The 12,961-nt window shown below is 36.1% G+C and overlaps 2 protein-coding genes across 3 annotated transcripts in view; both read right to left on the bottom strand.

Annotated features, from left to right (window-relative positions):
• Nucleotides 1-1,769: 1,769 nt before the first annotated feature.
• LOC311096129 (uncharacterized protein) lies at nt 1,770-5,175 on the bottom strand. Of its 2 annotated transcripts, none has more exons than XR_014608961.1 (5): nt 5,106-5,175; nt 4,930-5,015; nt 3,145-3,805; nt 3,016-3,051; nt 1,770-2,015 (listed from the first exon to the last, which is right to left on the bottom strand). XR_014608961.1 is itself a non-coding variant. In XM_084135116.1 (5 exons), exons 2-5 carry the CDS (start codon nt 5,003-5,005, stop codon nt 1,933-1,935), a joined length of 492 nt encoding a protein of 163 aa, XP_083991242.1. In that variant the 5' UTR covers nt 5,006-5,015; nt 5,106-5,175; the 3' UTR covers nt 1,770-1,932. The 2 variants fall into 2 exon arrangements, 1 of the variants encoding a protein (XP_083991242.1); XM_084135116.1 differs by having other exon boundaries at nt 3,145-3,441.
• Nucleotides 5,176-6,946: 1,771 nt separating this feature from the next.
• LOC311095966 (uncharacterized protein) overlaps nt 6,947-12,961 on the bottom strand; it is a 45,499-nt gene continuing 39,484 nt past the window's right edge. Inside the window, exons 13-16 of the mRNA XM_084134869.1 lie at nt 12,778-12,935; nt 11,821-11,965; nt 11,079-11,222; nt 6,947-9,031 (exon numbers count right to left, since the gene is read on the bottom strand). Of these exons, the coding sequence (XP_083990995.1) occupies nt 8,756-9,031; nt 11,079-11,222; nt 11,821-11,965; nt 12,778-12,935 (723 nt within the window). The 3' untranslated portion in view covers nt 6,947-8,755. The remainder of the gene's footprint in view (nt 9,032-11,078; nt 11,223-11,820; nt 11,966-12,777; nt 12,936-12,961) is intronic.

Raw genomic sequence — 12,961 nt, 5'->3', positions numbered from 1 at the left:
TCCTGTCGTGAAAGTGAGCTGATCATTTTAACTGTTACATTCTTTTGAATATTATATAAATGCCTAAATGCCTACCTTTATCACAAAACCACGTGACTGAGTCACGCCTTTGTTAACGTCACCGCCTACGTCACAACACGAGGCGGTGACAAAAACACCGAAGTAGTTCAACACATTTTTAATTCAAACACACATTTTAATTTCCAATAGCTATATAAACAGAAATTACTCTGCCATATATGTGCAGTTCGCTGTCAATGTGTGGCCTAGATTCGTACTGGTATCCAGTCTTGTTCTGGTTTCATACGCTTGTGGCATTTTTAGCTAAAGACAGCAAACACACAACCCCACTACACTTCAGTATAGTATAATATAGTCTTATGTACAATCTTTTATACAATATAATATATTATATATAGGCCTATATCTTATATGTAATATAATATAATTGTATATTGAATATAACATACCAATAGGCTATAGTATAGGCCTATAATCTACAGTATTATCTGTCACCAAATCCAAATTCACAAGAAAACCCTTTAAAGGACTGTTGATGTGCACTACTGTGGAGGCCACTGGAACTGATGCTAAAAATGTGACAAAATAATTATTATATATAATGTAAGATATTTGTAAGATATCAGTGAACATTTATTTAACCAGCAAAAGTACATTTCTTTTGTAAAATTTTCATCTGGTTTTTTTGTGTGTTTATTTAAAATTAGACAAATCTGATATTAGTTTAATCTCCCATCTGTTATTTAGCAGCTGAGATCGTTCTTTAACGCTTCGCTAAGTAGCAGAAGACACTAGCCGGGTTTAAATCCCAGTTGTGCAGGTGGAGAACACTGCGTTACAATGTGCCCCTATTAGAACTATTCTATTCTATTCTATTATGAATTCTATTGCGAAACCATGAGAAAAATGTCTATAAAGACTGAGTCAATGTTTAGAAATTATTAATTATTATTGTTTTGAACTATGCTGTATGGCCGTGTTTGTTGTCAAACTCAAATTTTTTTTTTTTTTAATTATTAAAAAATGCCATTATTTTATATACAAAAAATTACTAATTGAATGTTATTGAGAAAATATTTTGGTTTGTCTTGTATAATTTTTTTATTATCAGATAACTTTTTAATCTGTCATATGGTCATGTTACAATGTACCACATACTGTATATGGGGCATGTTGTCACATTTCACTTCCATTCTTTTGGGGTAAGTTGAGACATTTTTGTACACTGTATTAATGAAACAAAACCACACAATTGTACTAGACGTGTGAAATTAATGCGGGAAAAAATAAATACCCTGAACCCTAAGTAGGTTTACACAAACTGAGAAAGTCAAAAAGCGTTAGGTTGTGCCCCGCTCTCCCTTATAATTATATATCCCATATATTTTTATGGTCAATCTTTCTAGATAGTGCCTGTGGGTTTGCAGAAGTTCTACTCAAAATTGAGTATTTCTTTTATGGAATAGTTTAAATATAAATACAGTAACTCCAACTCATTCCTCAGAATGTGGAAAACTAGTCCCAAAATCAAACTAAAATCTACTGTATATGCTTACCATTTAAAAGAATTATATTTCTATCCAACATTTAACAACAAATGTCTAAAGATTTCCCGGAGAATAAGTTTAGTTCACTAGTTTTACACAAATAAATAAGGCATATTGATCATCTGTGTGTCTCCTCTTCAATAACTTTACTAGTTTCACTGGTATAACTTACCCATCATCACCATGATCCAGATATTCATCTTTAGAGAGAAGTCTTTATTCATCACATTGTTTTTTAACAATAAGGCACACTGTACAATACCACAGTACTCACACTATTACAAAACTGCATGTACAGAATACTTACAGTAAAAATCATTTTAATATATACTGTAAACTATATATGACTATGTATAAGACAAAATCAGTATTGAAGACATCCTTTAAAAGGCAGACCATCTTCTGCGGTGTCTTGAGATGTTCCTGATACGTTCTCGCTGGATTTCTCTGGAAAGTTGCATTAAACAAACATTAAAATCATAATTCACAAAATCAGCCTATCAGACAGTGAGATTCTCCATCACATCACAATATGATTCTTCTGCTGAGAATCTGGTCAAACTGATTTATTTACACATGCATATTGATATCTGTGCACTCTGATGTGTTTATATGGAAACCATGATCATATATCAGTTTCCTTCTTAAACTTTAACACTAATGCATGATTTCACAGACAAGCTTTAAGCCTAGTCTCAGACTAAAATGCATGTTTGTCTTAACTTAAAGCAATTTGCACTGACATTTCTTAAAATATATCAGTGGCATTGTTTTTTCTATCTCCAAAATGCAAACCATTTTTTTTTCTAAGGCATATTTAAAACATTTACTTGAATGTCCTTATTTAATAATCCTTAATCCTGACTTAATCTAAGCCCTGTCTGTGAAACCAAGCCTCAATCATTTATTTGTAGCTGGTTTAAAGAGCAGTTTTCTGTCTATATAAGTAATCCAGAGTAATCAATGATTATAATTAAAAATAGCTTTAACAAGATTTCTTTTTAAACTACTAAACTAAAAATAGATGCACATTTGCAAACATTTATTGAATTATAAACAACAGTATTACATTAAAATTCAAACGTATCAGGTCATTATTTGGAAACTCTTCCATGATCAATATTTGAACACTTTCTTGGACTTTAAGCATCCTTTAACATGTAATTTATTTCTGATTATTTCTGAAAAGTGACAGAAGACCAGTTTCCATTTTTATAGTAATTTGTGTCAGTAAATAACAATCAATTATATAAATATGGTAGATGAATTCTGTATTAACATGAACATCAATTCATGTTATATAACTACTTGATATTCTTGTTATATAACAACAGCAGGAAGTTGTTTTATATATAACAACTATAAGAGCTTTCTGTAAGTTCTGTAAGTAACCTGAATTCATACTCAATAATAAATAATTATAATATGTATGTAATATCTTTCTTACCAGGAGCTTCAGTGACAGGTTCAGGTTTACTGGGCTCTGTTAACAGATTTTAAACCAATGTTAGAACTGAAAATAAAGTACAGTTGCAAACATTTATTGAATTATAAACAGCAGTATTAAATACTGTACCTGTAATGTTCACAGTGAATTCTGTTAGTTCTCGTCCACAATTTGTTTGGATAATGAATCTGAATTCTCCCGTCATTACTGTAGTTGAACTGAAGCTGCATGTGAAGCTGTTTCTCTGTTCACAGGAGTCAGGAGGAAACTCTTCTCTACGGATTGCGGAGTCGGTATATTTCTGAGGATATTGAAATTTATAGAATAAAATGCAGCATTCAGAGTTATTCAGAGAGACGCTGCAGGTGAGAGTTACTTCTTCACCCACAGTTCCAGTCACATCCTCACAGCTTACACTGATGTCATCTGAAAAATAACAGAGTATATCATATAATACAGCAACTTATGTGCATAAAAAACTTGGGGGACTGAGGGACGTGTCCTATGCACTTTTAATAAAACATAAATTCATCCCCTGCATGTTTTTGGGCAAGTGTGTTCACTAGAGGTTTCATGAGCCAATATTAATAAATCTAGATTGAAATTCAAAGAGACATGATAGTCTATGCATGACCTGACGTTTTCTTCTCATCCAAAACGAGGCGATGTGTTTCAATCATACTGGAAGCCGGAGGGCGCTCTCGCAGAAAGTCCAGAACGGACTCATAGAAGTAATAATTTATGATGTTGCAGGAAATCTCTTTTCACAATACAAGTCGTTTCACAGCAGCTTTAAAGAAAATGCATGAGTCCACATTACAATTAGAGTGATCTGTTATCAGACGTAACTGTCTAAGTTATGCATTTCAGAAATGTACATATACAAAATCAGCTAGCTAAAAATGTATTAATTTAAACAATGTAATAATTTAAGGCAGAAACAATGAGCTCAAATGATTATGATATATAGGAAATTGTAGAATTGGTGCAAGGCATCCAGAAACATTTTGACTGATGAAACGTGAAGACAATAAACACACGATTGCGACAAATTACATGATTTATGTGTTTTTCAAACCATCTCTGTCTATATTCATAACAATAAAGTATATGAATAATGCAGTGCTAAGTGATATAACTTTTAAAAACTAAAAAAAATTATTTTCTGCCTTATTCTGTCATAAAAATTACATTTTGTACATAAAATGCACGATGAATTCATGCATAAGTGTTTGTAGGCTACACAAACCAATCATAAAATTGTCATTAGGACAATACAGGAAAAAAAAATGGAATAAAAGTTATTGCTTATTGTTCAGCAGTGTATTTGATTTCTTAGCCATAAAATCCTGCCATTTCTGTTAATTGGAGAGTTAAATATTTTTTATTATTTATTAATTGTACCCTCATAATGCGCACCATTCACTGCTAAAACCAGTATAATACAGCAGTTTTTATAAAACACAAAATATAAAATGCCAAAAGTGAATAAATAAACTAATTAAAAATGGGTTGCTTATGTGACTAAATGAACACTTGCTACTGCTAAAGACAGATGAATCTATATGATTACCAAATTTAAAAAAATTGAGAAAACTGCTGGAAATATAGGATATTTATGACATAATGTTGTTTCCCAGGAACAGTGTTTTATAGCACTTATAATAGACGTACTGTATCTGCATGCAACTTCCCTTTTCTTTTAATCATCTGCATCAGATATAATAGAAAAAGACGAGATCCAGCAGACTTGATGTGAAATGTAACAATGTACTTACTAAAGTACATGAACACATTGTTTAATGGAAAAAAGAGCTTGAGTATAAAAACATTAACTGGAAGAAACAACATGATGGATTTCACTTAAATGTGTAATGATTTACACTATCTTATAGATTTAGTTTATTATCTTACCATCACCATAGACTTGACAGATGGTGGTAAATGTCAAAACCAGAACCAACAGTTGCACAGCATTTCCAGCACTCATGGTTTTGTTTCTGCAATAAAAAAGACATTTGCATTTAGAATTAATAAGGAGGAACTACAAATTAGAGAGTAGATAAAGACTTTAAAGAGGATTCACTCACAGTCTGTATGTCTTCACACTGTGAGAGTTTATTCCAGTCACAAGAGCACATAAATAAGCTTAAATTTAAGTTTCAGAATGACTTCACTTCCTGTCCTGGCTCTATCTGACACTTCATTGGTTTTCAACGGATATGGTTAAAGTTATAAAAAACCCTGTACAGTGTGCCACAAACCTGAAGTGTTGCTAGCGCTGTTGCTTAGTGTCATTTTTTGAACTGACGTCAAACTAATGGGTAGGGTCGTTTAATGCTTATTGCATTATGATATTTGTTATATTAAATACATCATGTATGAAAGGAACTCACACAACATAATCCCACCTAGCATCATCTGACTCTGGGGTGTCAGTGCATGTACTAAACATCCTGAAAACACCTCTACAAACGCTGACCCCTCAAAAACAGTGTTTTAATATAATTCACATAAAGTGGAAATCAAGTAAAGCACCACTATGTAAAATGAACAATGCCGAACTGATTTAAATAACGTAACTTCTGCTGTTTTATGCAATCAAGAACTTCACACGGTAAGTATGGTGCATTTCATTATAGTCTGTTATTTATTTCTGTATTCTAGGCCATCATAAAGAGAGGCTGTACAAACACGGTCCTTACAGAACTTTTTACAAGCGAACCACATACTGTATGAAAGACCAGGAACAAAGTGAAAGAATAAAGAAACTTCAGAGAAATAATAAGTAAACAAAACATCTTAGTGTTTCCTTCACTTTCAGTCAATAACAGTTTCAGTTTTGTCCTCATTTACAATTATAACAAGCTTAAACAAGCAGCAATCCTCCACAAGAGTCATCAGACGACACTCAACCAACAACAGAAATGATGCATATATTCACCTCAGAACAAACAAGACACAAGATGCAGATGAGAGAAGAAGAATTTCATGCTGTTTATGTACATTCAGGTGCTGCTTAAATAAAAATATAGTATTATATGATAATCATATTGGTCAGAGACGACTGATTTCATCATAGCAGGACACGACAGACGCTCATTGTCATCGTGTGTGTGTGTGTGTGTGTGTGCAGAATTAGAGAGACAGCAGACAATAAATTGACAGGTAACCAGACGAGTGGTTACGCCAAGACACATTACTTCAGTCTACATGAAAAGTAAACAAAATGACAAATAAATATGTATACAAACACAAACCCAGCAATGCGTCAGTGGATCTTTCTACTATCGTTCCAGTGCTTGTGGCATAAGTGTGGCTGGAGACAGCGCTCTCTGCTGGTAGAAGAATGCATTGCAAGGGTTACATTATATTCATGACACCTGAGCAGAGAATGGCTTTCCCACTTTATATTCACCGATAAACGCACAAGACTATTCAACATCATGCTCTCTGGATATACAGCGCTGTATTGATGAGGTGTACTGTATTATAGGTACAACAGCAGATTTCATCATCGAAATCAACTCTAGTGGTTGATGATGAATTGAGTGACTCTTATAAAACTGGTCATGGTCCAGGTCATGATTTCACCCTCAAATCAATGTTTTGGATGATGAAGCCTATTTTTTAGGACCATTAAGGTTTTTGCATTGTACATATATATTTTGCCATTGGTGTCACGTGTGTGTGTGTGTGTGTGTGTGTGATGCCTATGCCAATAAAAATAATTTTACTACAGCATGTTTGTCATTAAACAGAATCTAATGAGCATTGTTTTTGCAAAATAAATGCATTAAAGTACTGGGATTTGGCGATGAAATGTTGCGTAATTGTCATGGAAATAATGTCACAATGTCAATATCAAATAAATGAACCTAATGATCCTAAAAAAGCTTTTTTTTTTTTTTTTTGACTTTGGGGTGAAATGTGACTTGGACATGATTTTTTTTTACAATATTCACCCAAAAAACATTACAAAGTTCATAAACAGACTTTTTTTTACTTTTACTTTTAGACCTCTTGTATTTCTTTTGCCCTTTAGACTCACTGTAACAGTAAGATACGCCAGTTTCGACTCAAGACCCAGAAATGTTTGTTACACCACTGAAACACCACACAGTATCTGCAAAAGGAACCATGAAAGAAAAACAAAGCTTGATTTTGAGATGTGATGCCAGAATCTCCTCACCGTGGTGAAACACATGGTACATTCAAGGGTTTCGAGCACCCGAAGTATTGGTCATCGTGTCACAGGAAGCCGCGTGCCGTGTATTTAAACATCCACATTTGCGTTGAATACACAAACAGGCCTATGCTGAATATTGCATGTGGCAGTTTGGATTTTGACACACCACATTCATTATAAGTTTTAAAACATTCCTTATATAGGTGATATATTTTTGCGCATATACAGACTCTCTTTCCTCGATTACATAAGAAAGCAATAAGGGGAAGTGCGTCTTAAACACTGACTAACTGCATTTAACAGGAAAAAGATGACATTCAGTGCGCTGCGTGGGTAACAGGTCCGTTCGACTCGTGAACTACACACCGCGTGCCTCCTACCGGCTCCAAAACACCAAAGATTGTCACTAGTCAGCCATGCCGTACACAGCAGACAACATTCAGCCAAGAGAATAATGCAGAAAGACGAGGACAAGAAGCTAAAATAGAGCATATTCAAGAAATGAACTATACAGACAAAATTTACGCGTCTGTACGTTCGCTTGACTGCAGAAATCATTTTCTCAAACGTTTTATAGTGTCTTGCTTTTTTCTCAAAAAAGATCTAAACATCCCTTTGCATATTAATGCATGTTTTCAGAGATAATATCTTGAATTAAGTTTTTTTTCCGCAAAGGGTTTAATGCATAAATCAAACAAAATTTAGCAAGGGCTTGTGCTTAAAAAGTAGAGGAAAAACAATCTGCTTAATTCAAGACTTGATACACAAAATGTGTTTCTCGTCTCATTTTAAGGACGTTTAAATATTTTTATCGAAAAAAAAGACAGACATACTGATTAAGCAAATGAGTTCTGCAGTGTAATAATACTTAGTGTTCAGTGCAAAAGGCGTTTTAGGGTTTTGCTGTGCAAATGGATGGATTGTAAAGGTGTATTTCGTGACTATGATGTCCTTGTGCATTATTGTACAGTTACAGATTGCTAATGTTGGAGAACAACATGTAGAAATGACTAGTTGCATACGGGCTAGTTAGTTCAGATAACCTGTTTTTCTGTTCGTCTACCGGTTCTAAACACCACACAAAAATAGACGCCCGTATGACAAATAACAAGCATTGTGTTTTCCTGATCCTAGACGTCGTTCTCAGGCATCGTATCTCGTCGCGTGAATATGCTTTGTAAACAAATGAGTTAATTCTAAGGATGCAAAACTAAAAACCTGCCAACAATATGGTATTTTTATATGGTTTTGAAGATGTTTAAGCACGCCAGGCCTAGGTAGTGTGCGATGAATGGCGAAAAGTCGCAGAAGAAACCGAGAACTAGAAGGCAAAGGAACATTTTATGCATTTCGTAATTCCCTTCCGAGAAACACGTTCTCCCGACCAGATTCCATAGCACCTTGTGTTGTGACATCACCCACCCATCAGCCAATCACAGAGTCAGATTCAGTCAGAATCAACACCACTTCCTGATGGCACAGAGCAGGAGGGCGCACACAGGAAAGAGAGAGACCTCACTTCCTCTCCGGTAACGCGAGCTTCCCGCGGGTTCACTTGCGGACGGCCTGCCGGTAGCTGTGTCTCTGGCCCTGTCCGCGGGAGCAGCCGTTGTTGGGCTCTTGCGGGCCACACGCGGTGTTGGTCTGGCTCGGGCTCGGGCCGTCTCTGGTGCTGCAGGTCAGACTGCTGTCCTGTAGTGTGGGACTGGATTGAGCTCTCTGTAACGCCCCTTCCTCCAGGAGCATGGACTCAAACACGGACAGGTCATCGCCCCCGCAGCGCTGCTTGGCCCGCAGGAGCATGCTGTACGTCTCGTAGCGCGTTTTCTGACAGAGAGAGAGACATTTTATCAACATTCAACTGTGCATTGCATTGTGGGCAGCCATTTTAGCAGTAATGGGTCATCAGGGAGATTATATACAGTACAGTGCATTAGTCTTAGGCATGCTTGTATTTTCACCCCAAAAATGGTTTTATGTCAGTTATTTATATATTTTGCTGTAGTGTGTCAGTAGGAAATGTCAGTTTACATGTCCAAACACTCCGTTAATGGTAATAATCCAGTAAGATTTTTGTATGCTCAAGGAGACAGCCGGTATGATCTGATCTCACTATTGTTGAGTCTGTCTGTGATTACATGAAGAAACAGAAAAAACTGAGAATAAATCCAGAAGAACTGCAGCAACGTCTCCAAGACGCCTGAAGAAACCTTCCCGCAAAGATACAGCACTGTGAGAAGTTTTAGGCACTTGTGTAGAAATGCTGTAAAGTGAGGATGCTTTCAAAACTAATGTCATAAATAGATTTAATTTATCAGTTAACTTCTATTAACTAAATCAAATCGATATTTGGTGTGAGCACTTTGCATTTAAAACCGCTTTTGTCCAGGTACACTTGCACATTAGCCTGGATGCCAGCCGAACTTAGAGGTCACAACATTTGAGGTCGGGAAGTTCGGTCTGGACTTGATCCGTTGTGGAGAAATTATGCTCGAACCAGAGCTGTTCGGACCAATCAAATTGTCAGGGCGGGCTTTATACGATGATGGACAGATGATCAACAGTAACGTAATCATCCACGTCACCAAAGAGCGCTTGGGTTGGAGAATTGAGGTGTAGATTCCGCCGTCGCGTCTGTTATAGAAGATATTGACAGCGCATTCATTTTAAAAGAGGAACAGAGAACCCCGATCAAGGCATTCGTCGATCGGAAAGATGAATGAAGAACATACGTCACTTACTCCGTCGCTCTGACTGGTTGTAGGTCTATCCAATTGAGTGCAGAGGCATTTTCTTTCCTGGTTCGGCTGAAACACGCCTCATAATCACAGCCCAATGGAGCAGTATCAGACTCACATTCTGACTAGAATCTGAGTATGACGACGTCAGGCTACTTGCACAGGTAGCTTTGTAGGAAGGTTTCTTCAAGCGTCTTGGAGACGTTGCCGCAGTTCTTCTGGATTTAGTGTCAGTTTTTTCTGTTTTCTTCATGTAATCACAGACAGACTCAATGACAGTGAGATCAGATCATACCGGCTCCTTGTGCAGACAAAAATCTCACTGGATTATTACAATTAATAGCAGGAATGTTTGGAAATGTAAACTGATATTTCCTACTGACACACTACAGCAAAATACATAAATAACTGACATAAAACCATTTCTGGGGGTGAAAATACCAGCGTGCCTAAGACTTTTGCACAGTACTGTATATCAGAGGTGTAAAGTCCAGGTTCAGAAAGTAAAAGTCCTCCTCAGTATTTTGTTCCAATCACCTGGATTTGCTAATTACCGGTAGTATGTTTGTCAGCCAGGAGAACTAATTAGTGAAATCAGCTGGATGAGTTCATGGGTGGAATAAACACGTGGCAGGACTTTTACTTTCTGACCCCTGGACTTTACACCTCTGCTGTATATAAAGATGTCGGTCGAAATGCTCGAATCGGTCCCACTTTATATTAGGTGGCTTTAAGTACCATGTACTTACATTGAAATTAATAGTTTGATACAATGGACTTATTGTGTACATACATGTTTTTTCATTGTACTTATATTTTGAAAATACCTGCATGTAATTACACGGTGGACCCTTCCCTTACACCTTAACCCACCCCATACCACCCGTTTCACAACTCAATAGCAGCAAAAGTGTTTGGTTTTACAACACAACATGAACACAATAAGTACATTGTAAGGAAATAGTACTTAAAGCCACTTAATATAAAGTGGAACCCATGAATCAAAAAAAAAACTACTTTTCAGGAAATGGAAAAACACTGCATTTTTTTTTAAATACCCCAAACTTTTGAGCGCTATGGCACACACTGTCCAGTATGCAGTACACTAGCAGTACTTTTCTTTTTTTTTTTTTTACCTCAAACTCTAGATATTCCTCTCTCAGTCGGTACTCCTCAAGTTCACGACCTTTGACCTTTCGGTCAGGCGGATAAGAGCGCAGTTGTACAAGCTCGGTGGAGATGGAGCGAAATCGTGTTTCATGAGCCTGTACCTGATCCTCCTACACACACACACACACACACACACACACACAAACTTAATAATACTGCAGCTTATATAAACACATATACAAGCACACATACACTCACAGTGAGCTACTGCCTACATAGGCAGCTACATCACGCAAATAGGTAAAATAATTATTCAAATGTATTGTTTTATTAAATAATTATATAATATTTATAAAATTATTATTCATATTTGTTTTATTAATATTTTATATTCTTATTAACATATATTTTATATTTATTCTCATTTGTTAACATTATTTAATGCATCAGTTAACAAGAACCAACTATGAACAATATATTTTTACAGCATTTATTAACCTTTGTTAATATTAGATCATATAAATACAATTCTTCATTGTTTGCTCATGTTAACAGATAACACTCTTTGATTTAAAAAAAATTATTAGTAAATGTAGAAATTAACATTAACAAAGATTAAAAAAAGCAATAGAAGTATTGTTAATTGTTAGTTCATGTTATCTAATGTAGTTAACTGATGTTAAAAAATGAAACTATATTTTAAAGACTTATATTTGATAAGGATAAGATACACATATGACAACATGTATGCTATTGTGATCATTTGACCTGTGATAGTTTGGAGGCGGAGCCTGGCAGCAGCGGTCGACTAAACTTCTTCTGTGAGCCAATGGCAGCAGGGAGGGGCGGGGCTGAAAACATGGCCGCCACTGTGTTGATGCGTGTGATCCAAGACTGCATTTGTTCAGCATTCCTACACAAACAAATCAAATAACTTCTTTAATAAAAAGTCTAAGATAAGTACAAGACTTTAACAGAGTGTGGGTTCTAGTAGAATTCATTTTCTCAAGCAGTGACACTTGAAGAACGACCAAGAATGAGCTCTGCGGTTGTTAAATGATGGTACAGAAGCAGTGTGATGAATATATATTTTTTTTACAAAAAAATGTGTTTAATTATCCTAGTGAAGAACAACACTAGCTATAATCCTGAGGACGGCTCCATCAATCTGAAAAGATGTGAAATCGCAGGAAAAAAAGCAGTGTTTATGTATGTATAAGTGCAAACATGTACCCACAAAAAAGTGGATTTTCCAGCACAAGCAATGAGAGCTGAAACTGGGGCAAACTTCAACTAGAGCAGAGCGAGTTCTCCTGGGGAACGGGAATGTGTGTGAACACACACACACACACACACACACACACACACACAAAAGACAGAAACACAGCCGACGGGACTGCATAAGTGTTTTGTCATAAATTGGACCGAAAAGATGCCAAATGCTGAGCCTCGTGCTGTACAGATTTATTTCAGTGATTTATTCCAGTTAAAGCTTACTGTTTTTGCTTTTTGTACATAAGCATATGCACATAGATGCTTAAGTGATTTTCACAATTGTGTGACACAGATTTGTGCATCTGAATGCTCATTTATCTCCTGAGATCTTTTTACAATACTGTGTCACACAATGCATTTCCAGTATAAAAAGTATTAAACAGTATCTTGAACTGGAACATCATAAAACGTAGGACGGGACTTTATCTGTGGGGAATTGTGTGAACTCACGGCGCCTGGAAGAGGTAGACTCTCCAGTCAGCGGTCCGGAGGTAAAACACGTTTGGCCGTTTGCTGTAGTCTGTGGCTCGGATGGCCAAGGAATGGTGAATCGACACAGCATTCTTCAAATCCTCATCGGATAGCTGTTTATCCGGCCGATACTCGCCCTGGAAAAGCAATTATCCAGTAATTA

Source organism: Abramis brama, assembly GCF_963993115.1.
Source record: "Abramis brama genome assembly, chromosome: 14".
Taxonomy (NCBI): Eukaryota; Metazoa; Chordata; class Actinopteri; order Cypriniformes; family Leuciscidae; genus Abramis; species Abramis brama.
The sequence above is the reverse complement of the archived record's forward strand: the minus strand, read 5'-3'. Positions and strand labels throughout refer to the sequence as shown.